This window comes from Narcine bancroftii, unplaced genomic scaffold (genome assembly GCF_036971445.1).
Source record: "Narcine bancroftii isolate sNarBan1 unplaced genomic scaffold, sNarBan1.hap1 Scaffold_703, whole genome shotgun sequence".
Taxonomy (NCBI): domain Eukaryota; kingdom Metazoa; phylum Chordata; class Chondrichthyes; order Torpediniformes; family Narcinidae; genus Narcine; species Narcine bancroftii.
Genome location: NW_027212210.1, coordinates 5056 through 26715, shown reverse-complemented (window position 1 = coordinate 26715; position 21660 = coordinate 5056). Strand labels below are relative to the sequence as shown.

Genomic DNA, 21660 nt, shown 5'->3' with positions numbered 1-21660 from the left:
TCCAGACCTTGGTCCAAAACATGCAGACACACATCCAGACATAACACACACACAGACAAATAATACATATGCAGGACAAATATTCATATATGCAAATAAATATGGTTTCATAAATATGGGAGTCTCGGATGGTTCGAGTGAGCAGTTACTTTGGACGTTGACCATTCTCACTGCCCGTGGGAAGAAGCTGCTCCTCAGCCTGGTGGTGCTGTCTCTGATCCTCCTGTATCTCTTTCCCGAAGGGAACAGCTGAAAGGTGGAAAGGGTCCTCAATGGTTTTGCGGGTTCTTTTCGAACAACGATCCTGGTAGAGCTCGTCGATGGGAGTGGGGGAGGTCCAATGATCCTCTCTGCCACTCTTCTGTTTCTGTGGACTGACCTCTGATCCATTTCTCTACAACAGGCAGCCAGGAATGTGATAGAGCCCCTCATTGACATAATGGTGACTGGTAGCCTTGCCCCCTTCAGTCTTCTCGGGAAGTGCAGGTGCTGTTGCGCCTTCCTGACAAGTGAGATGTTGAGTGTCCATGATAGGTCACTAGTTAAGTGAACTCCAAGGAACTTGGTGCCCTCCACTACAGAGTTGTTGATAGGTAGTGGAGGCTGGTCGTTCCTGGTCCTCCTGAAGTCTACGATCATTTCCTTCATCTTGTCCACGTTGAGATTCGGGTTGTTCCTCTCGACCCATGTCACTAGATTTTCCACCTCTTCTCTGTAGCTCAGCTCATCGTTGTTGCTGATGTGGCCGATGACAGTCGAGTCATCTGCAAACTTGGTGACTCCATTGGAGCTGGATAACGAATTGCCAGAGAGGGTAACTGGTGCCCTTCCCACCTTCTGAGGGGTAATTAAGGATGAGCCATAAATTGCAGGCAATACCCAGATCTGGGGAAAATAATCACAGGGACTTCTATACACCTTAAGGCACCACCTTGAGATCTGGATTTGTGACTGTATTCTAACCTCTTTTTGATTCTTGTTTACAGAAGTCATGGTTGGGATGGGATACACACGGGAAGAGATCAAAGACGCTTTGACCAAACACATGTACAATGAAGTGACTGCCACCTACCTCCTCCTCGGCCGGAATAAAAGTGAGGTAAAGAACCACCTAAATCTGGGCCAATTCTATTCATATCTGGCTAGATAGCAGGGTAAACATCTCGCGTCTTGTACCAGTGTTCTTGTCTGACGTTAAACTGGGTAGAATTCCGTGCTGTACTGTAATTATCCACGTCTTCGGTGTGGGATTGAAGTTTAGTCACCAGGTACAAAGCCGCCTTCCCTCCTCCTTGAAGAGTGTGTGACCCCGTTGGGATGAGTCTTTTAACACAGCATTCTCGGCGGGTGCCCTCCACCCACTCGGGGCCTTGTGTTCTTTTTTTAAATGTTTTGTATGGTCAATTGGAGGGCTAAAACCCAAAACATCAGTGATATATCTTTACTTCCTATGGACGCTGTGAGACTGGCTGACTTCCTCCAGCATTTCTTTGTTTTTACTACAATCACAGCATCTGCAGACTTTGGTGTTTCACTTGCTCGACCCACAGATTCAGCTCAACCCACTGAGTTCTTTGCTTTTTGTTCCAGCTTCCAGCCCCTGAAGTCCCACCTCCACCTGACTCCACCTGCTTCTATCCCTTCTTTCTTGCTTTTCTTTCTGGCCTTCCCAGTGGACAATTCCTCTCCACCTCTCCCACTTTCCATCCAATACCCTTTCACCTCACCCCCTCCCCAGCTTATCCCACCCCTTGCTAACAGTTAATATCTCCCCTTCCCACTTTAATCTTGATAAAGCCTTCCGACCCTTTCACAGGTTTTTTAAACCCCCACCCCCATCTTCTTTCCTCTAGTTCTCTCCCTCCCATCCTTCTTTATACCCTCCTCCCCTCTCCCACTCCTCCTCCCCCACCCCCTCCCCTTTTCCTTTTGTCTCCTTTCACAGAGCCAAAATCAATTCTCACCTTTTTATCATATCCTTTAACACCTTTTGTTGTTCTGGGCCCCTCCCCCTCCTCCCCAGTCTTGACACCTTCCTGTTCTTGCGCCTTGAGGAAGATTGGTAATGTATCTTTATCTTCTATGAGTGCTGCGAGACCTACTAGGTTCCCCCAGCCGTTTTATATTTTTTAAAAACTTTTTAAATGACGTCCAGCAAACAGGCCCCAATTGCACCCAATTGACCAAGAACTCCTGGTACGTTTTGAAGAGTGGGAGGAAACCGGAGCCCCCAGGGAAAACCCACGCAGTCACTGGGAGAACGTACACACTCCTTACAGACAGCGTGGGACTCGAACCCAGGTCGCTCGCACTGCGACAGCGTGGTGCTAACCACGCCACCCCTGCTCGGTTTTAACTCAAGAGGAGAGAGGAATGGAAGAAACCAAAACTTGACTGCTTCACAGGGACTTTGAGCAGGGTCCTGGCAGCGGCTGGATGAAGGTTGAGAATGGCTGGTTTAATACTATTGGCGGTATTCCTGATGTATCAATGAAATCAGTGGGGGGGTGGGGGGTGGTGTCAGATGCCTGCGATGAACTAGATGTTACATGGTTTCTTCCAGATGGATGCTGGTGAGTCCCACACAGGCAGCAACCTCTCGCTGGCCAAGATCCGGCCCAGCAATGAGCTCAACACCAGTACTACGAGTCAGAGCTCAACGCACAGCAGGAGCCAACGCAGCTCGTCCACCTACCACCGTCAGCGACGGCACAGCGACTTCAGTGAGTGGCACCCAGTTTTCCCTGGTCACTGGGAATAGCCAACCCCCTCTCCTCACCATCCCCCCCTCCCCCACCCGGGCAAGCTGTGCAAAGGACAGGCACTGGGGTCCCAATCCTGAAATAACATCCAACTTCCCCTCTCCCCTTCCCTCTTCAAACTATCATATTTGTATCTCTCCTTTTGTGGTACGTGCCACCACGTATTTGCTTGGGATGGAGACCATTCAGCCCATTAATACTGTGTGAGTTCTCATTTCCCTGCCCTACCCCTCTACTAGCTTTCTCCTTAGCCTATTCTCCCCACATTGCATCAGTTTAATGTCCTCCTTCAGGAAATGGGAGATGGTCGGGGGGAATTGACGGAGCTGGGGAGCTGTTGATTGGGGCTGGAAGGTTGTTGGTTGTTAGTCAGGCCCTGGGCTTGTTGGTCAGGGGTTAGTGGGGTTGGGCTCTGGGAGGTTGATGATCAGGGCCTGGGTGTTGATGGTCTGGGCCTGGTGGGGGGTGGGTTGATGGTTGGGGCCTGGAGGGTTGATGGTCAAGGCCTTGGGGGTGTTGATGGGATCGGGGATCCAAGAGGGAAGGGGGTTTGTTAGGCAGATGAGGGTTTGTAGGGGAGCACGGGGTGCACTTCCTCTTCCTATGAGGTGGGGGTGGGGGAAAGAGTTGGTTGCCACGATAACATCTAAAAGACCTGTGGCCCCTGCTTCCTGCAGGTGGGCCTGCGGCACTGACCTCTCACCCCAAGCGCAGCCAGACCAGCACGGCGGACCACGAGCTGAAGGAAGACCGCATCCCATCCCGCAAGGTGGCCGTTACCACAGTGACCGGCAGCTCCCGCAGTGCTGCCCCCCCCTCCAGCCCCATGGTCAGCAGTGCCAACAATCCCAACAAGTCCGAGATCCCCGACCGCCGGAAAGTGTCGGGGCCAACAAACGTAAGGAAATGGGAGCGGTGGAGCGGGGCCGGTGGCGTTGAACTGGGGATGGGGAGATGGTGACGTTGGGCTGGTGGGGTCAAACCGGGGGTTATGGGGTCAAACCGGGGTGGGGAGGGTGTAGAACCTCTCTTCCCTCATCCCTGCTTTTCTCCCTCCCACTTCCCTTCCCCCCCTCTTCCCCTCCCCCCCTCTTCCCCTCCCCCCCTCTTCCCCTCCCCCCCTCTTCCCCTCCCCCCCTCTTCCCCTCCCCCCCTCTTCCCCTCCCCCCTCTTCCCCTCCCCCCTCTTCCCCTCCCCCCTCTTCCCCTCCCCCCCTCTTCCCCTCCCCCTCTTCCCCTCCCCCTCTTCCCCTCCCCCCTCTCCCTTTCTCCCTCCCCCCTTTCTCCCCCTTCCCTTTCTCCTTGTCTTCTCCTCTTTGTCCCCTTTCTCTCTCTCCCCTTGCCCATCATATCCGTGTTCATTCAGGTCACATGCACCCACCCACTCCTCAGTATATCAGTGTGGCTGAGTCATCCTTTTTAGCAAGCTAAACATGCAGGTGGCCACAACTCCTGTTTGAATTGAAAACCTGGCTCTGTTTTTGGGTGAGCTGATAGGTGTTGGCCTCCTGTTGCCAGCTCAATAGTCCTGAAAATAAACTCCTGAACGACAGAATCACTGAAAAATGGCGCTTCTAATAAGTGAGAAATTGAAGTTCCAATCTGATACCATCCCTCTGTCTGAATCTCCCTCTGATATATTTTCTCTCTCTCTCTCTCTCTCTCTCTCTCGCGCGGAGGATGTCCGGGAAATTTTTTTTTGTCAGGAATATTGATCATTCAACCACAAACATCTCGAACTGAGTTCATGCCTCTCGTTTAGATGTTTTCATCCACCCCAATGTAGACTGGCCGGTTAACCCACCCACTGCCTGTCCTTGGGATGTGGGAAGAGGCCGGAGCTGCACATGGATAGCACCAGAGATCGGGCTTGGAGCAGAACTTCCCGCTACGCCTCTGTGTTGCCCTGGGGATTTTATTGCAGCCTGGCCCAGGGAATTTTTTATTCTTACCTGTAAGAGTGAATATGACCCCTCAGACCCGGAGATGTTTTCAAGATTCTATTGTTGTCATGTAATAAAACACAAAATGTAGTATTATACAAAATTTCCTTTAGTCTGTTCTAAGGCTGTCAAAGATTTGCCATCAGCAGAAATTACCCAGCATCCCTTACAGTCAGAGAGAGAGAAGCAAAAGAGAGTCATCCCCCACCCCAAACCCCAGAGTCACCGTGTCTGTGGATTCGCCTCCAGCGCTCCTGCAGCCGCACGGAGTCCAGTCCAAACCATCGGCAGCCTGTGCTCCAGATCCCAACCTCCGACATGATCAGGAAGCTCTCGGCACCCCATCACAGACATACACCTGGTACCCCTTCGGCCATTCTCGAGCAGCCTGGTGTGAGTCCCTTGGCTGCGGCCGCCAGCAACCCTCCACCTGCGCGGGTTCCTTGCCTCGAGTTGCCAGCAGCCCTCCGCCTATGTGTTCCTTAACTGCAGAGGCCCTCACTGGTCCACCGCCCATGGTCATCATCCCATGGGTCGTCTCCTCTGCTTCTTCTCAAACAGGGGTGGTCTCCCCATTTTCTGGTCCCCTGCTTCCCAGGAATCTGCAACACCATGAGCCCATTGCCAAACGCAGGCACCCCCATCTCGAGCCCAGGCCCCGCGGCCGCGGTATTTTAGAATAAACCTCCGTTGGGTCCTTCAACAGGCCCCGTTTAAACCCTGTGTGGAGCTGGCTGCAGTTGACTGGGCGTGTGGACCCAGCAGGGAAGTGCTGTATCACCACTCCCCGCTCTCCTATTATCTTTGGAGGCGCTGGGAGAAACCACAAGACGGCAGCAGGTGGCCCTGGTCCGTCATGGGAACTTGAATTTCACCAGTATATATTCTTCCCTCCTCTCCCCACCAACCCCCAACCAGAATAACATCCCAGCCAGCACGATGAGCCGGAGGAACACCTATGTCTGTACTGACCGCACGCCCAACGACCGGCAGTCCCTGCTGCAGAACGGGAAGGAGAACAGGTAGTCAGTGTGGGCGCTGGCTACTTCTAGGTGGGGTGGAGGGGGAACTCTGTGGTCCGACTGGGAGGCAGGGAGACGGGGACCGCTCGGGTCCATACTAATGGATTCTGGGGTGGGTGGGTCACAGACAGGGGAATACTGGGGTCCGTCTGGGGGTGAGAGGGAATGCGGAGATTTAACCCTTCCCCTGCTGAACGGAGTGGCACTGGGATTAGCCCTTGCCCTGCTAAATGGAGTTGCTGTGATTAACTCTTCCCCGGAAAAACGGAGTGGCTGTGATTAACTCTTCCCCGGCTGAAAGAAGTGGCTAGAATTAACCCTTCCCCTGCTGAATGGAGTGGCTGTGATTAACCCTTGCCCTGCTGAATGGAATGGCACTGGGATTAACCCTTGCCCTGCTGAATGGAGTGGCTGGGATTAACTCTTCCCCTGATGAATTGACTGGCTGTGGTTAACCCCCTGCTGAATGGAGTGGCTGTAATTAACCCTTCCCCTGCTGAACAGAATGGCTGTGATTAACCCTTCCTCTGCTGAATGGAGTGGCACTGAGATTAACCCCTTGCTGAATGGAGTGGCACTGGGATTAACCCTTCCCTTGCTGAATTGGTGGAATTGGGATTAACTCTTCCCCGGCTGAAAGAAGTGGCTAGAATTAACCCTTCCCATGCTGAATTGGTGGAATTGGGATTAACCCTTTCCCTGCTGAATGGAGTGGCTGTGATTAACCCTTCCCCTGCTGAATGGAGTGGCACTGGGATTGACCCTTCCCTTGCTGAATTGGTGGAATTGGGATTAACCCTTTCCCTGCTGAACGGAGTGGATGTGATTAACCCTTCCCCTGCTGATCTGAGTGGTACCGGGATTAACTCTTCTCTTGCTGAATGGACTGGCTGGGATTAACCCTTCTCCTGCAAAATGGGTGCAATTGGGATTAACCCCCTGCTGAACGGAGTGGCGCTGGGATTAACCCTTGCCCTGCTGATACTGGGTAGATACGCAACATCCCTTTGGCCGGCTGAAAAAGGTTGGTGTGGGGCGGTGGGATGAGCCCAGACTGAGCCTCTGATGTGATGGTGGTGTTACTCTCCGGCAGCTCGGTGATGAACCGCGCCGCTCCTGCTTCGCCATCCACCCACAGCATCGCAGCCACCACGGATCGGACCCGCTTCCCCCGGGGCACGACCAGTCGCAGCACCTTCCACGGCGGGCAGCTGCGGGACCGGCGAGGGGCAGCGCAGAACGGTTCGCCCACTTCGCCCACCCTCTCACCTGATGCCACGCCTCTGCCCCAGTCACGGAGCCGTGCATCTTCCAACCTCTTCTCCAAGCTCACCTCCAAACTGACCAGGAGGTAAGAGGAGGGGGCAAGGGTAGAATACCCCCAGTGTCATGGGGGGTTGGGGAGGGGGCAAGGGTTAACTATTTCCATCGTGATGAGCTCGGGGCTCAGGAAAATGTCAAATACCTCCAGAGTTATGGAGGAAGTCAGGGATGGAGAAAGGGTCAACTCCCATCTATTCTGGTCAGGATGGAAGCAATGGTCAAATCCCCTCTGGTGCCGTGGTGGGGGTCGGGGAAGAGCAAGAATCAACTCCCCCCTCCCCTGTGTCATGGTGGAGGTCAAGGAAGGGCCAAGGGTCAACTTCTTTGTATCCAGGTCGGGAAGAGGACGATGGTGAAATTCCCCCCTTCCCTGGTGTTGTGGGGGTCAGGAAGAGGGACAAAGACCAACTCCCTATTTCGTGGTGAGGGGAGTGGGCAAGGGGCAAATCCCTCCATCAAGGTGAGTCAGGAAGGGGAAGGAAAGGTCAAATATTCCTCCCACCCAAAGACATGGTGGAGGTCAGTGAGAGATCATGGGTCAAACCTCCCTGGTGTCACTGTGGAGGAAGGAGGGAAGTCTTGGGTGGGTGGGGCGAAGAGGGAGAAGGCCTGCTTGACATCGAGAATGGTGGACAGCATTCCCTCCTCACTGAGATGTTGCCACAGCGACCGTCTCAGCTTCCCAATCCATCTTCTCCATCCACCCAGCAATTGCCTTCGACGTAGTTGGGGGAGCCCAGGGTTGCCCATGTGCGCAGCAGAGGGGAGGAGAAGCAAGTGGTAGTGGGTGGCAGAGAGAGAGAGAGAAACACAGGAACCCACCAATCATCTTCTGGACCTGATCCCAGGGCCTTGAGAATTGATCCCAGGCTGCAAGCATTCTTGTGGAGAATGGCTGAGTGTCTAAAACTCTCTTGGTAACAGTGAATAGTCCGAGGCTTGACCCAATGGAGATTTGTACGATTCGAAAATAGTTTTGGGTAAATGTAATGAGGTGTAACCAATTCCAAGGGAGTTCAAATCAACCCTCCTGGGGTTCAGAAGAGTATCCAGGCAGAATTATATTGTATACATGCAACACCATTTATTCATTTAGCAACCATTCATTTACTCCGATGCTGCGCTTAGAGGTATTTCTGAAAGAGAGGAAGGAACAGAAGTGTAGGCTGAGGGGCAGAGAGGAAGAGGATTGACTAGATGGGCCATATGGCCCCTTATAGGTGAGTGTTACGTTGTACAAGGGCCCCAGTTTCTTGTAAATTGCTGAGGGCAGAAAAGATGGATGTGAGTGGAGACCCTTGGTTATACAGGAGATCGTTGATGGTCCCAAAGTAAAATCTATGCAAGGAGCGGTCGTCCAATTGGTTTTGTCATTGTTCTTGCAGGTGATTGAAAGAGGAGCAGATTTACTAGGATGTTGCCCAGGCTTCAGGAACTGAGTTACAGGGAAAGGTTAAACAGGTTAGGACTTTATTCCCTGGAGCGTAGAAGAATAAGGGGAGATTTGATCGAGGTATTTAAAATTATGAGGGGGAATGGATGGAGTAAATGCAGATAGGCTTTTTCTACTGAGGGTTAGTGAGATACAAACCAGAGGTCATGGGTTAAGGGTGAAAGGAGAAAAGTTTAGGGGGAAACTTCTTCACACAGAGAGTGGTGGGAGCGTGGAATAGCTGCCAGCTGAGGTGATGAATGATTTTAATTTTTAAGAAGAATTTGGACAGCTACATTGATGGGAGGGGTTTAGATGGCTATGATAGGGGTTCAGGTCAGTGAGGCAAAGGAGAGTAATGGTTTGACATGGACCAGAAGGGCTAAAGGGCCTGTTTCTGTGCTGTAATGTTCTATGGTTCTATCTTAAATCCTCATGAGATTACTTTAAAATCCAGAAAGGGGAAGTATGCATTGAGAAATACTTCTGGGTAAATTTGGGGGCCAGAAAGGAACACTGAGGTGTTGAAAGTGGATTTTTGAACAAAGGGTGATAAGACTCAACTCTAAATGTAAATTTGATTTGCAGCGTGAGAGAAGCTGATTCCAGCCATTAACACCTGTGTCACCCAAATTAACCTACAAAACCCATATGATTTGAAGGGTGGGGGAAAGCAGAGTGCCCGGAGGAAACCTACGCAGACACGGGGAGAACGTACAAATTCCTTACAGGCAGTGTGGGATTCGAACCCTGGTCGCTGGCGCTGTGACAGTGTTACACTAACCGTGACGCCCAACTTTAAGGCTGGAGTTGTAAATATTCTCCCTTTGACGGGCTACAGAGGTAAAAAGGGGCTGAAAGGCTCTGTTCTGGTTCAAGACGAGAGAAGAACCAACAGAGAGGGAGTGTAAGTATTGTATATACTCAAGTATTCGTCAAATTTTTTGGACCAATTTTTCGGGTCAAATTTTGGGGGGTTGACTTTTATACAGGTCACGTGTTTGACCAGAGTAAGTAGCTGCATTGTACAGGGGCGTTGGGAGCTTGGATGGCCGTGACCAGGTGGAAAGTCCGCGATCATGGCATCGGGTTCTTGGGTACGTGGGTGGCTGGGGCATCAGGAGCTCAGGTGGGTGAGCGGGCGGCCGGGGCGAGGGTCTGCTGGTGGGGAGGTGGTTGGGGGGGTGAGGGTCCGTAGAAGGATCGTCGGGAGCTCCGGTGGGCGGGCAGCTGGCCAGGGTGAGGGTCCATGTTCGGGGCATTGGGAGCTCTGGTGGGTGGGAAACTGGGATGAGGGTCCATGATCGGGGCATTGGGAGCTGGGATGGGCAGCCGGCTGGCAGCCGGGGCCAAAAATAGAGGGGTTGACTTTTACATGGGTCGTTCGGAAAATACCCAATTTCTGGACCAAAAGGTGGGGGACGGCGGGGGGTGGGGGGGTGGAATCAACTGTTCCACAGTATTGACCATTACATGAGTATATACAGTTTTTTACACTCTCTGCATTGTAATCTAATCCAGAGAGGAGCTAATAATCTCTGCCAGTGAAATCAAGGTCAGAAATGCCACAGTGAGTAAGATTCAGTTCTTCCCCTTTCACTTGGTGTAAAGCTCTCTGTCTTATTGCTTCAGCTTTCTCCTGCCTAATTCTGCCTCTTGTTTTTCCTTTTCCTAGGGTCACTATTGACCCATCCAAACGACAGAATACTAACAAACCTGTGCCAGGAAACTCCCTCCCGCAGGGATCCAAGACCGTTAGTAAGTCTTCTCGTTCATCCTCTTGCTCAGTGGCCATCCTGATGGGAGGGGCAGGGGTGGTTTGGGGCTGTGAAGTCTTGTCATCACTTCCCCCCACTTCCCTTCCCCTCCCCTGCCCCACGTGAGGCAGCGGGTTTGCCATGCTTGCTTCAGCAGAGAGAGATGGAGGCATCTGGGGTTAACGTTGGTGGGGGGGGGGGGGGGGGGGGGGGGGAGGGTGGCTCCTTTCACCGAGGACCTGGGTTTGGATCCACCCGACACCGGCGAGTGTCTCTCCTCGTTTACCTTAATCGCACCGAGGGTGGAGAGGGTCTCAACTGTTGGACCTGGTTCCCCAGGAAGGACCCATTTGCTCCATGAGCCTCAGCCACCCGACTGGTCAGATGCTTTGCTGTCACCAGGTAGTATCTCACCCAACTTGATGTGTTAGATCTGTGTGAAATAGAAAGGTATCATTCCCAACATGCCCCAATATGTCCTGACCTATCCACTCCAAACCTGTCTATCCCATTCCACTCCATCCTCTTCTTCCATGTTGTTCCATTTCAATACAGCTGTTCAAACCCCTTCCCCTTCCCATTTAAAAAAATTTAGACCTACAGCACGGTAACTGGCCCTTTTGGCCCACAAGTCCAATTACACCCAATTAACCTACGCCTCTGGTACGTTTTTGAAAGGTGGGAGGAAACCAGAGCCCCTGCAGACACGGAGAATGTACAACCTCCTTACAGACAGCACCGGATTCGAACCCATTCCTGATCGCTGGTGTTGTAAAGGCGTTTTGCTAACCGCTACACCAACCTTGCTGCCCCTCCCATCCTCTCCCATTCAATCCCCACTTCATGCCATTCAATCCCCACTCCATCCCATTCTATCCCCACTCCATCCCATTCTATCCCCACTCCATCCCATTCTATCCCCACTCCATCCATTCCGCTCCCATTCTCTCATCAAACATCCCTTTCTATCCCGTCATCCCAAATTATCCGATCTAATTCCCATTGATCCAGTCCCATCCCACTCAACCCCTCGTATCGGTGCTCGTGCTTCCCCTGCCCTGATGTTCCTGTCAGATTTCTCAGAGAGGCAAGTTGCTTGAAGGATTAGCGAAGAATTCCTGGAGATTGAAGAGTATCCCATGGGATTAGCTACTTCCCTGAGGAACAAGGAAGGTGTTAGCAGTCTTGGGGTGGGGGGGGGGGTGGTACGGGTGATGCTCTTTGGCCCTTGATTGGCCAGAACTGTCCTCCACCGATTGGCCAGGACTGCCCCCCACCCCCCCCCCCCCAACCCGCGATTGGCCAAGACTGCCTTCCCCCCCGCCCTCCGATTAGCCAGGACTGGCCCACCATCTCCATCTACTACTCTGGAGTTTTGTTTCTCTGTCTCTGCTCTCTCCCTTTTCCTCCTGTCCTTCCTGCGCTCACATGGTGAGCGGGGTCCTGATGCTCCATCAGAGCCGCTGCACTATGAGTGGTCGGCTGAGTGAGCCTTCCTCTGCTGAGAAACTCCGTGATAAACGTATGGCATTCAAGTAAGTCTCGACACCAGGTTTTGCTCGTTCGACAGGCGGTGACCGTCTCCTAGCTGAGTCCCGAAGCAGGGCTGCAAGCCGAAATGTTGACCGTCCGCATCCCTGTGGGGCTCCTCCAGCAGTTGGTTGTTTTTTGGTTGACCTGTGATCTAGTAACTGGCAGCCAGTCATGTTGCACAGTGATGTGCCGTATTATGGGCCAGACCCCTCCAGGAATGGTCCTTGGGCAGTGACAGAGACATCCAGGTCGAATGTACTATAAGGCAGGAGTGTGCAGCAGAGGGGAGATGCACGAAAACACACACACACACACACACACACACACACACACACACACACACACACACACACACACACACACACACACACACACACACACACACACACGAACACACACGTGCAGAACGCATGCACGCGCGCACACACCCGCAGAACGCGCACACACACGAACACGCACGTGCAGAACGCATGCACGCGCGCACACACCCGCAGAACGCACAAACACATCGCCACATTTGAGCAGTGAACACATGCCTGGATACGCATACACACATCAGAACCTGATGTTTTTCTAATTTATATTAAATTTAGACATCCAGCACAGTCACAGGCCGTTTCTGCCCACGAACCCGTGTCACCCAATTAACCTACACCTCCACTACGTTTCGAACTGTGGGAGGAAACTGTGGAAAACCCACGCTGGCACAGGGAGAATGCACAAACTCCTTCCAGACAGCACTGGATTCGAACCCCAGTCCCGATCGCTGATGCTCTAAAGGCGTTGGACTTACCCCTTCGCCAACCGTGTTCCGACAGCTGGATCCAGTGCGGACGAGTGGGTGGGATGTGGAAAGACCTTGCATTTGCACCACCCCCTCCCAGCCCTGTGTCGGGAACCCAGAGCCAACGAGCGCTCAGTAAGATCCCACAAGCAGCTGCGTGACTGCGACCTAAGAGCGTGGTGTTATGAAACCCAATGGCCAAACTAGGTTCAAGGTGGCAGGAGATTGGTCGGGCGGTGTCAAGGTTGCTATGAGAAGTAAGGCATGGGGTGGGGAGGAGAACTCCTGCTAGTGATTAGTAGAATCAGAATTTATTGCCATGAACACATCACGAAATACACTGTTTGCGGCAACTTCACAGTGCAAACGTTTATATAAACCAAAGAGTGAGAAGAAAAAGAAAAAAGCCAAAATAAAGCAGTGTCCATGGTTCATTGATTATTCAAGAATCTGATGGCGGAGGGAAAAAAGCCGTCCTTGTGCCGCTGAGTGCTCGTCTTCAGGCTCTTGGACCTTTTCCCCAATGGTTGCAGAGTGAAGAGGGCATGGCCTGGGTGGTGGGGGTCTTTGAGGATTGAGGCTACTTTCTTAAGACACCACCTCATGTAGATGTCCCCGATGGAGTGATATCTGGTGCCCGGGATGTCGCAGGCCGAGTTAACAACCCTCTGGGGTTTTTTTCCTGTCCTGAGCATTGACGCAACCAGCTAGAATGCTCTCCACCTGTAGAGGTTTTCGAAGTCTCAATGAACTATCAAGGGGAGGGTTGGATGTTGGGATGACCTGCTGACCTGTGGGTCATGGCTATGGGGCGGATTTTGTCTGGGCGTTGGGGAGAAGAAGAACGATTGTCATGCAGGGGAGTACATGCAATCCACAGGGCTTTACACCTATGGGTGTAACCTGGTTACTGTCGTGGCCAGTGCAGCAGAAAAGTGTTGAAGTCCTTGGGATAGTTCTGCTCTGTCAGTCCATTAACACAAGTTCAATCCCCAACACCCCACCACGGGAAATGGGGAGTCAAAATTATTTAAAAATTTAGATGTTCTGCATGATAACAGGTTCTTGAGCATGTGGCACCCAATTGACCTATGACATCCTCCCCCCCCCACCCCCCCCCCATCCTTTGGTATGTTTTCAATGCTGGGAGGGAACTAGAGTTCCCAGCGAAAACCCACGCAGACACGGCGAGAACATACATACTCCTTACAGACAGCATGGGATTCGAACTTCAGTCCCGGACGCTGGCGCTGTAACAACGTTGCACTAACCGCTACGCCAACCATGCTGGGGGGGAACATTTTAGGGGGGACTTCTTCAAACAGAGGGTGGTGGAGGTGTGGAAGGAGCTTCCAGCTGAAGTGGTGAATGGAGCTCTCTACATTTAAGAAGAATTTGGACAGTTACGTGGAAGGGAGGGGTATGGAGGGCTGTGGATTGGGTGCAGGTCAGGGGGACTCGGCAGACTAGAAGGGCCAAAGGGCCTGCTTTCTGTACTGTAATGTGCTATGGTTCTATCATTCATGGGCACTTGGGACTGGACATCTTTGGCAACGTGTGCACCCTCTGGAGGAGCTGATGGGTTTTTATTGGGGTTGGTCGTCCCTGGGAGAGCAGAGGGTTTAATATCGCATCCTTAGGGAAGAGCACTCCCTGCAGGAAGTTCCGTGGGATTGGGTTGCAAACCTTGGCAGTGGCAAGAACCCTCGTCCCATGCAGCCGCAGCACGTACCTGAAGGGAGAAGGAACAGCTCGATCGTATGTTCACTGTTTCCTCTTGTGAGCGATGGCTCTGGTTGTTGAACAGGCTGCGACAGGACTGCCATGGCCCTGTGTCGGACAGTCATTGCGCTAAGATTCTGGCCTCAGGTAGGGTTAACCCTCTTGTTCCTGAGCCAGCAGTCAGGCCCCTGGCCTAGCCTCGCCCCTGAGCCAGAGGCCAGGCCCCAGGCCTTGCTGCACCCCTGAGCCAGAGGTCAGGCCTGTAAGCCAGAGGACAGGCCCCAGAGCCAGAGTTCAGGCCCCTCCCCGTGCATGAGCCAGGGTCCAGGCCCCTAGCCCCTCCATGGCCCTAGTTGGCCACCTGACCCCTGCCTTCTCATCTCCACCATCTGGAATTCTGGATCCAGTACCAGCCGTGGTTTGCTGTTACTATTCACTGAGGTTCAAGGTTGTTGAGGTTCTGTCAACCAAATGCAGAGGAGTGCTAGGTCCAGCATTAGATGAGGTGGTCAAGATGTGCCCCTTATTCCAGCGGCTAGGACAATGTGAGCCTCCTATCCATGATGAAGACCAGATGAAAGTTATGGATGGGTTTAAGGGATAAATGCCACGAGAGATGGATGTATGGTGAGGGAGGTGGGGAGATGGAAGAGGAGACAAGTGTGGGACACATGGCCCAGCGATGGTTTCTGGAATGAAAGCTGACCACTCTGCACCTTGACATCTACATCCTGGTTACTGTCTGCTTTCCCTACACAAGTACCGTGGTTAGTAATTCCCGATCTCTCTTTTTTTCCGTTGAGGGTCGCAGACGAACCTGAGAGAAACTGGAGATCTGAGGTCACAAGGTGAGCAATTGATGGCCGGACCCGGTTCCCAGCGGGCAGTGTGAGTCGCGTACAGCAGGACGGAGGCAAAAGAAAAGCTGTTTCCACCACCCCAGATTTCCAGATCCCCAGCACATCAAGAACACTGACCTGTGCTGTCCCAGCCCTGGGACAGTGTAGAGGGAGCTTTGCTCTGTAACCCGTGTCACTGCCCTGGGAGTGTGTGACGGGGCAGTGTGGAGGGAGCTTCACTCTGTATCTAACCCGTGTCCTTGCCCTGGGAGTGTGCGACAGGACAGTGTAGAGGGAGCTTCCCTCTGTATCTGACCCGTGTCCCTGCCCTGGGAGTGTGTGATGGGACAGTGTAGAGGGAGCTTCACTCTGTATCTGACCCATGTCCCTGCCCTAGGACTGTGTGATGGGACAGTGTAGCGAGAATACTGTGGTAGGGTACTGAAAGATGGTGGGAGGAACTGATTTGTGTCTCTCTGCTCTCTTTATTTTAGTTGCAATGTATCTTGGGATAAAAAAGAAGCTAAGCCCAGGTCGATCAGACTTACATGGAATATAAAAATCACCAGCTCACGGGACCCCAGTGAGATGATCGGCCTGATCTGCAAGGTCCTGGAAGCGAACGGCTGCCGGTTCAAGCAGCAGGAGTCTTTCCTCTTATCCTGTGCCCACGGCCGGGAAAACACAGAGCACTTTGTCCAGTGGGAGATCGAGGTCTGTCGTTTGCCCAACGTCCCTGTCAATGGGGTACGTTTCAAGAGGACCTCGGGCACGTTCCTGTCGTTCAGGAACATAGTGACCAAAATCACCAGTGAATTGAAGCTTTAGACCCACCGGGACACCTCTCTGCCCTACCCATGGCCAAGATGACTTTCTTCTACTTGGTTTCCCAGTTCCTTAGGCACGCACAGTCGCCTGTCTCAGAACTGCAGAGGTCGAGGCCCCTCCGCCTCCATGAGATGTTCTGTCTGCTTCATTGTTGAGGGAGCCTTTAACCAATGCTGATGGTGGGATGGGTCCAGCCTCTTAAGTGGTATAGCTGATCTTCAGAGGGGTGGAAGGGATTGTGTGGGGAGAGGTCCACAGCATATTCCACTGCTCATTGAGGAATAACTCTTGTCTGTGACAATGGGGACGCAGAGGTACGAGCTGGGAGGAAACAAATGGAATGAAGTCCCCGTCTCCCTCTCCGGCCCCGTCTCCCTCTCCGGCCCCGTCTCCCTCTCCGGCCCCGTCTCCCTCTCCGGCCCCGTCTCCCTCTCCGGCCCCGTCTCCCTCTCCGGCCCCGTCTCCCTCTCCGGCCCCGTCTCCCTCTCCGGCCCCGTCTCCCTCTCCGGCCCCGTCTCCCTCTCCGGCCCCGTCTCCCTCTCCGGCCCCGTCTCCCTCTCCCACTCTGGCCATGTCTCTCACGCTCTCTCCAGTCCCCCACCCTCTCACTCTCCCTCTCTCTCTCTCTCTCTCTGGTGCTCTCTCTCTCTGACCCTGTCACGCTCTCTCTCTCTCTCTCTCTGCCCCCCCTCTCTCTGGCCCCCTCTCCCCCTCTGGTGCTCTCCCCCTCTGGCGCTCTCCCCCTCTGGCGCTCTCCCCCTCTGGCGCTCTCCCCCTCTGGCGCTCTCCCCCTCTGGCGCTCCCCCCCTCTGGCGCTCTCCCCCTCTGGCGCTCTCCCCCTCTGGCGCTCTCCCCCTCTGGCGCTCTCCCCCCTCTGGCGCTCCCCCCCTCTGGCGCTCTCCCCCTCTGGCGCTCTCCCCCTCTGGCGCTCTCCCCCTCTGGCGCTCTCCCCCTCTGGCGCTCTCCCCCTCTGGCGCTCTCCCCCACTGGCGCTCACCCCCTCTGGCGCGCTCCCTCACTGGCGCTCTCTCTCTCTCTCTGGTGCTCTCTCTCTCTCTCTGGCTCTCTCTCTCTCTCTGGCGCTCTCTCTCTCTCTGGCCCTCTCTCTCTCTGGCCCTCTCTCTCTCTGGCCCTCTCTCTCTCTGGCCCTCTCCCTCTCTGGCGCTCTCTCCCTCTCTGGCGCTCTCTCCCTCTCTGGCGCTCTCTCCCTCTCTGGCGCTCTCTCCCTCTCTGGCGCTCTCTCCCTCTCTGGCGCTCTCCCTCTCTGGCGCTCTCCCTCTCTGGCGCTCTCCCTCTCTGGCGCTCTCCCTCTCTGGCCCTCTCCCTCTCTGGCCCTCTCCCTCTCTGGCCCTCTCCCTCTCTGGCCCTCTCCCTCTCTGGCCCTCTCCCTCTCTGGCCCTCTCCCTCTCTGGCCCTCTCCCTCTCTGGCCCTCTCCCTCTCTGGCCCTCTCCCTCTCTGGCCCTCTCCCTCTCTGGCCCTCACCCTCTCTGGCCCTCTCCCTCTCTGGCCCTCTCCCTCTCTGGCCCTCTCCCTCTCTGGCCCTCTCCCTCTCTGGCCCTCTCCCTCTCTGGCCCTCTCCCTCTCTGGCCCTCTCTCTCTCTCTCTCTCTGGCGCTCTCTCCCTCTCTGGCGCTCTCTCCCTCTCTGGCGCTCTCTCCCTCTCTGGCGCTCTCTCCCTCTCTGGCGCTCTCTCCCTCTCTGGCGCTCTCTCCCTCTCTGGCGCTCTCTCCCTCTCTGGCGCTCTCTCCCTCTCTGGCGCTCTCTCTCTCTGGCCCTCTCTCTCTCTCTCTGGCCCTCTCTCTCTCTCTCTCTCTGGCCCTCTCTCTCTCTCTCTCTCTCTCTGGCCCCCTCTCTCTCTCTCTCTCTCTCTCTCTCTCTCTCTGGCCCCCTCTCTCTCTCTCTGGCCCCCTCTCTCTCTCTCTGGCCCTCCCTCTCTCTCTGGCCCTCTCTCTCTCTCTGGCCCTCTCTCTCTCTCTGGCCCTCTCTCTCTCTGGCCCTCTCTCTCTCTGGCCCTCTCTCTCTCTGGCCCTCTCTCTCTCTCTGGCCCTCTCTCTCTCTCTGGCCCTCTCTCTCTCTCTGGCCCTCTCTCTCTCTCTGGCCCTCTCTCTCTCTCTCTCTCTAGCCCTCTCTCTCTCTGGCCCTCTCTCTCTCTCTCTCCGCCCCTCTGTCTCTCTGGCCCTCTCTCTCTCTCTCTCCGCCCGTGTCTCTCCCCGCCCCCGTGTCTCTCCCCGCCCCCGTGTCTCTCCCCGCCCCCGTGTCTCTCCCCGCCCCCGTGTCTCTCCCCGCCCCCGTGTCTCTCCCCGCCCCCGTGTCTCTCCCCGCCCCCGTGTCTCTCCCCGCCCCCGTGTCTCTCCCCGCCCCCGTGTCTCTCCCCGCCCCCGTGTCTCTCCCCGCCCCCTTCCCCCTCCCGCTTCCCCCCTCCCGCTTCCCCCCTCCCGCTTCCCCCCTCCCGCTTCCCCCCTCCCGCTTCCCCCCTCCCGCTTCCCCCCTCCCGCTTCCCCCCTCCCGCTTCCCCCCTCCCTCTTCCCCCCTCCCTCTCCCCCTCCCTCTTTCACCCCTCTCTTTTATTTTCCTTTGTCTGCCCCTCTTCTCTCATTCTCCCCCAACCTCTCTCCTGCACTGTCTCCCTCTTTCTCCCTCTTCTCTCTCCTTTCTATTCTATCTCTGTACCCTCTCTATTCCCTCTCTTTTTACCTCTGTTTTTCTCTCTCCTACACATTCTCACTGTCACCTTTTCTTCCACCTCCCACTCCCACTCATCCTTCTCTCTCTCTATGTCCTGTCTCTTCTTATCTCCCATAGAGAACAATTTATTTATGGAATGGCCTTTCACCCTGATGTTGGCCTTGCAAGCATCTCAGCCGGTCTCCCTCTCTCTGGTGAATATGTGTGGTGCGCTCATCCCATCTCTGACCTTCATTCTCCCCTCGTTTATCTCCCACTTCCAAGTTTCCTCTGTTTTTACTCAAGGATACCCATAACCACGTTTAACACGTATCCCCCCAGTCCATCCTCAGTCGCCCTTTGTGTCAGCACCCCATTCCAGTTCTCCCAGGGTGAAGAGATGCGGACCAATGCCGCAAGGCTTACGGCTGCAGCAAAGAGCACGTAAGGGTGCTCTCCAACATTCCAGGGTGTTTTTTGGAAGGCTGGAAAATTTAGGAACAATCTAAAACAATTTCCACTGCTTCAATTTCCTGTTGGGAGAGGTATCTCGGTGGAGAATGAACTGGCTGGGCTCCTGGATGTAGGGATATGTCCCAGCTTTCAGATGCATGGAGGCCAGCAAGGTAATGCACATCTTCCGCACACTGATGGGACATTATCTAACACGTGTCCCTGCACTGGGAGTGTGTGACGGGACAGTGTAGGGGGAGCTTCACTCTGTATCTATCCCGTGTCCCTGCCCTGGGAGTGTGTGATGGGACAGTGTAGAGGGAGCTTCCCTCTGTATCTAACCTGTGTCCCTGCCATGGGAGTGTTTGACGGGACAGTGTAGAGGGAGCTTCACTCTGTATCTAACCCATGTCCCTGCCCTAGGAGTGTATGACAGGACAGTGTAGAGGGAGCTTCACTCTGTATCTAACCCATGTCCCTGCCCTGGAAGTGTGTGATGGGACATTGTAGAAGGAGATTCCCTCCATATCTAACACGTGTCCCTGCCGTAGGAGTGTGTGACAGGACAGTGTAGAGGGAGCTTCACTCTGTATCTAACCCATGTCCCTGCCCTGGAAGTGTGTGATGGGACATTGTAGAAGGAGATTCCCTCCATATCTAACACGTGTCCCTGCCGTAGGAGTGTGTGACAGGACAGTGTAGAGGGAGCTTCACTCTGTATCTAACCCATGTCCCTGCCCTGAGAGTGTGTGATGGGACAGTGTAGAGGGAGATTCAATGTCTCTAGCATATGGGTTTGGTTGTTGGGAAAGAAATGCTGTCCATTCTCATTGCCAACTTCAATAAGTATAAAGACTGGAAGAATACGCCTCAGGAGCGGAGACAACGCTGGTGGAAGCGTTCTAGGAGCCGTAGGTGATGCCGGTAGAGGACCGATGATTTGGAGCCGAACAGGAGTGTGGGTATGACAACGGCTCTGTATACGCTTATCTTTGTGCGGTTTTTCAGTTGGTTTTTTTTCCAGACTCTTTTGTGTAGTCTTCCAAAGGCACTATTTGCCTTGGTGAGTCTGTTGTCTATCTCGTTGTCGATCCTTACACCGATGAAATGGTGCAGCCGAGATAGGTGAACTGGTGAACCAAAATCTGGATGTCTCAGTACGGCAGGTGACACGATGAACAGAAATTTCTGTCAGATCTCCCATCTAGTCAGTGGGTCTGTACCCACATACTGGCTACAGCAGGTACCTCCTCTCGAGGGAAGGCCATTGGCATGTTACGGCCTCTTGTTGGGGGACTGAAGCTGCGTTCCTCTGCCGTCAGGGTCTGGAATGGGCAGAGAATTTTCAGTGAGAGGGAAAGATCCTGTCTTGGCCCCTATGGGTACTAACGATGTAGGTAGAACCAGGAAACGGGTACTGCTCAGGATATAGGATGAGCTAGGGAGTAGAATCAAAAAGGTGGTCATCTCTGGATGACTACCTGAGCTATGTGGTAGTCCAATCTCTGGTCACTCCACACCAAATTCTCCAAGGCTTGAGCCATGTAGTTCAAGGTAGACCGCATGTGACCCATTCTGGGTGTGGGCTGATCTGGGCAAAGTTTCTGCCCTCTCTACTTCCCGCAGGGACCTTGCATTGACAGATGCCACAGAGATCCCAAGAACCGAGTAGCATTGTGTGCTTGGAATGCTATAAATGGCCACAAAGTTGGTGCCAGCCTTTTGCCTTGGAACTCTTGTCGATCTATGGCAGGGGACTGTACCTTTATGAGTTGAATTGTCTGATGGGGGTAGCTGCAAAGGGGGAGCATGTATGGAAAAGGCCTCCCCTTGCCCTCAATAATCACCCCTTTACTGGTGAAATATTCAACTGAAGCAAGTTCACAGCCAAACTCAACTGTTGCTGGGGAGGGGTCATTGGTTGTGGGAGTGTTTTCCCCACTAACTCCTCCAGCCTCTGTCAACCCACCTGAGGAGGGAGGAGAGGGGGAATTGGATTCTAGACTGAGTTTCTGTCTGTGAAATGATGAGGCCTGGTACAACCTCCCATGGGTGGCCCAGAAGAAACCTCGCCCAGGCAACTGCTGGGGAGTACATCGACAGTTGAGCCATTCTCCGATTTATCTGACTGTCAAATTTTCAGGGGACTTTGAATGTTTCTGTGGCCCAGAAATACACTTAAAGCACAAAAGCAGCTTGAGGTGCAGCATTTTAAATCAGGTGGGGTAAATTCCCTGATCACCACCTCCTCACCCGGTGTCAATGCGGCGAAGTATCATGTCCTGTGGAATGGGACCAAGTTTGCTCCCTTCCACTTCTCTCTGGGGTGGTTCTGACGGTGAGCACATTTTGGCTGACTGCAGCAGGCAGTTTTTTCCATCATCACGTGGGGTTCCTGAGCTCCCTGCCACCGTTGTCAGCAGTTCGGCATGGAACCGCTGGCGTTTCCTGCCATTTCTGACCTTTCGCTCGCCTGGATTTCCCCTGGATTTTGGACGTAGCCATGTCCTGAACATCAATTCTTGGAGCTATGTTAATCCTTAGAGAGAGAGAGAGAATGAGAGGTATTTTATCTGTTTTTTTTAATTGTCCACACCAT

General features: G+C 53.9%; 1 protein-coding gene across 2 annotated transcripts; it reads left to right on the top strand.

The window, feature by feature from the left end:
• The first annotated feature begins 990 nt into the window (after positions 1 to 990).
• LOC138751108 (MAP/microtubule affinity-regulating kinase 4-like) lies at positions 991 to 16218 on the top strand. Of its 2 annotated transcripts, XM_069913185.1 has the most exons (8): positions 991 to 1099; positions 2564 to 2723; positions 3440 to 3660; positions 5623 to 5726; positions 6820 to 7077; positions 10157 to 10239; positions 15081 to 15125; positions 15611 to 15777. In XM_069913185.1, the coding sequence occupies exons 1-8, from the start codon at positions 992 to 994 to the stop codon at positions 15673 to 15675; spliced, it is 1044 nt and encodes a 347-aa protein (XP_069769286.1). In that variant the 5' UTR covers position 991; the 3' UTR covers positions 15676 to 15777. The 2 variants fall into 2 exon arrangements, with proteins under 2 accessions (XP_069769286.1, XP_069769285.1); XM_069913184.1 differs by lacking the exon at positions 10157 to 10239 and having other exon boundaries at positions 15611 to 16218.
• Positions 16219 to 21660: the final 5442 nt, after the last annotated feature.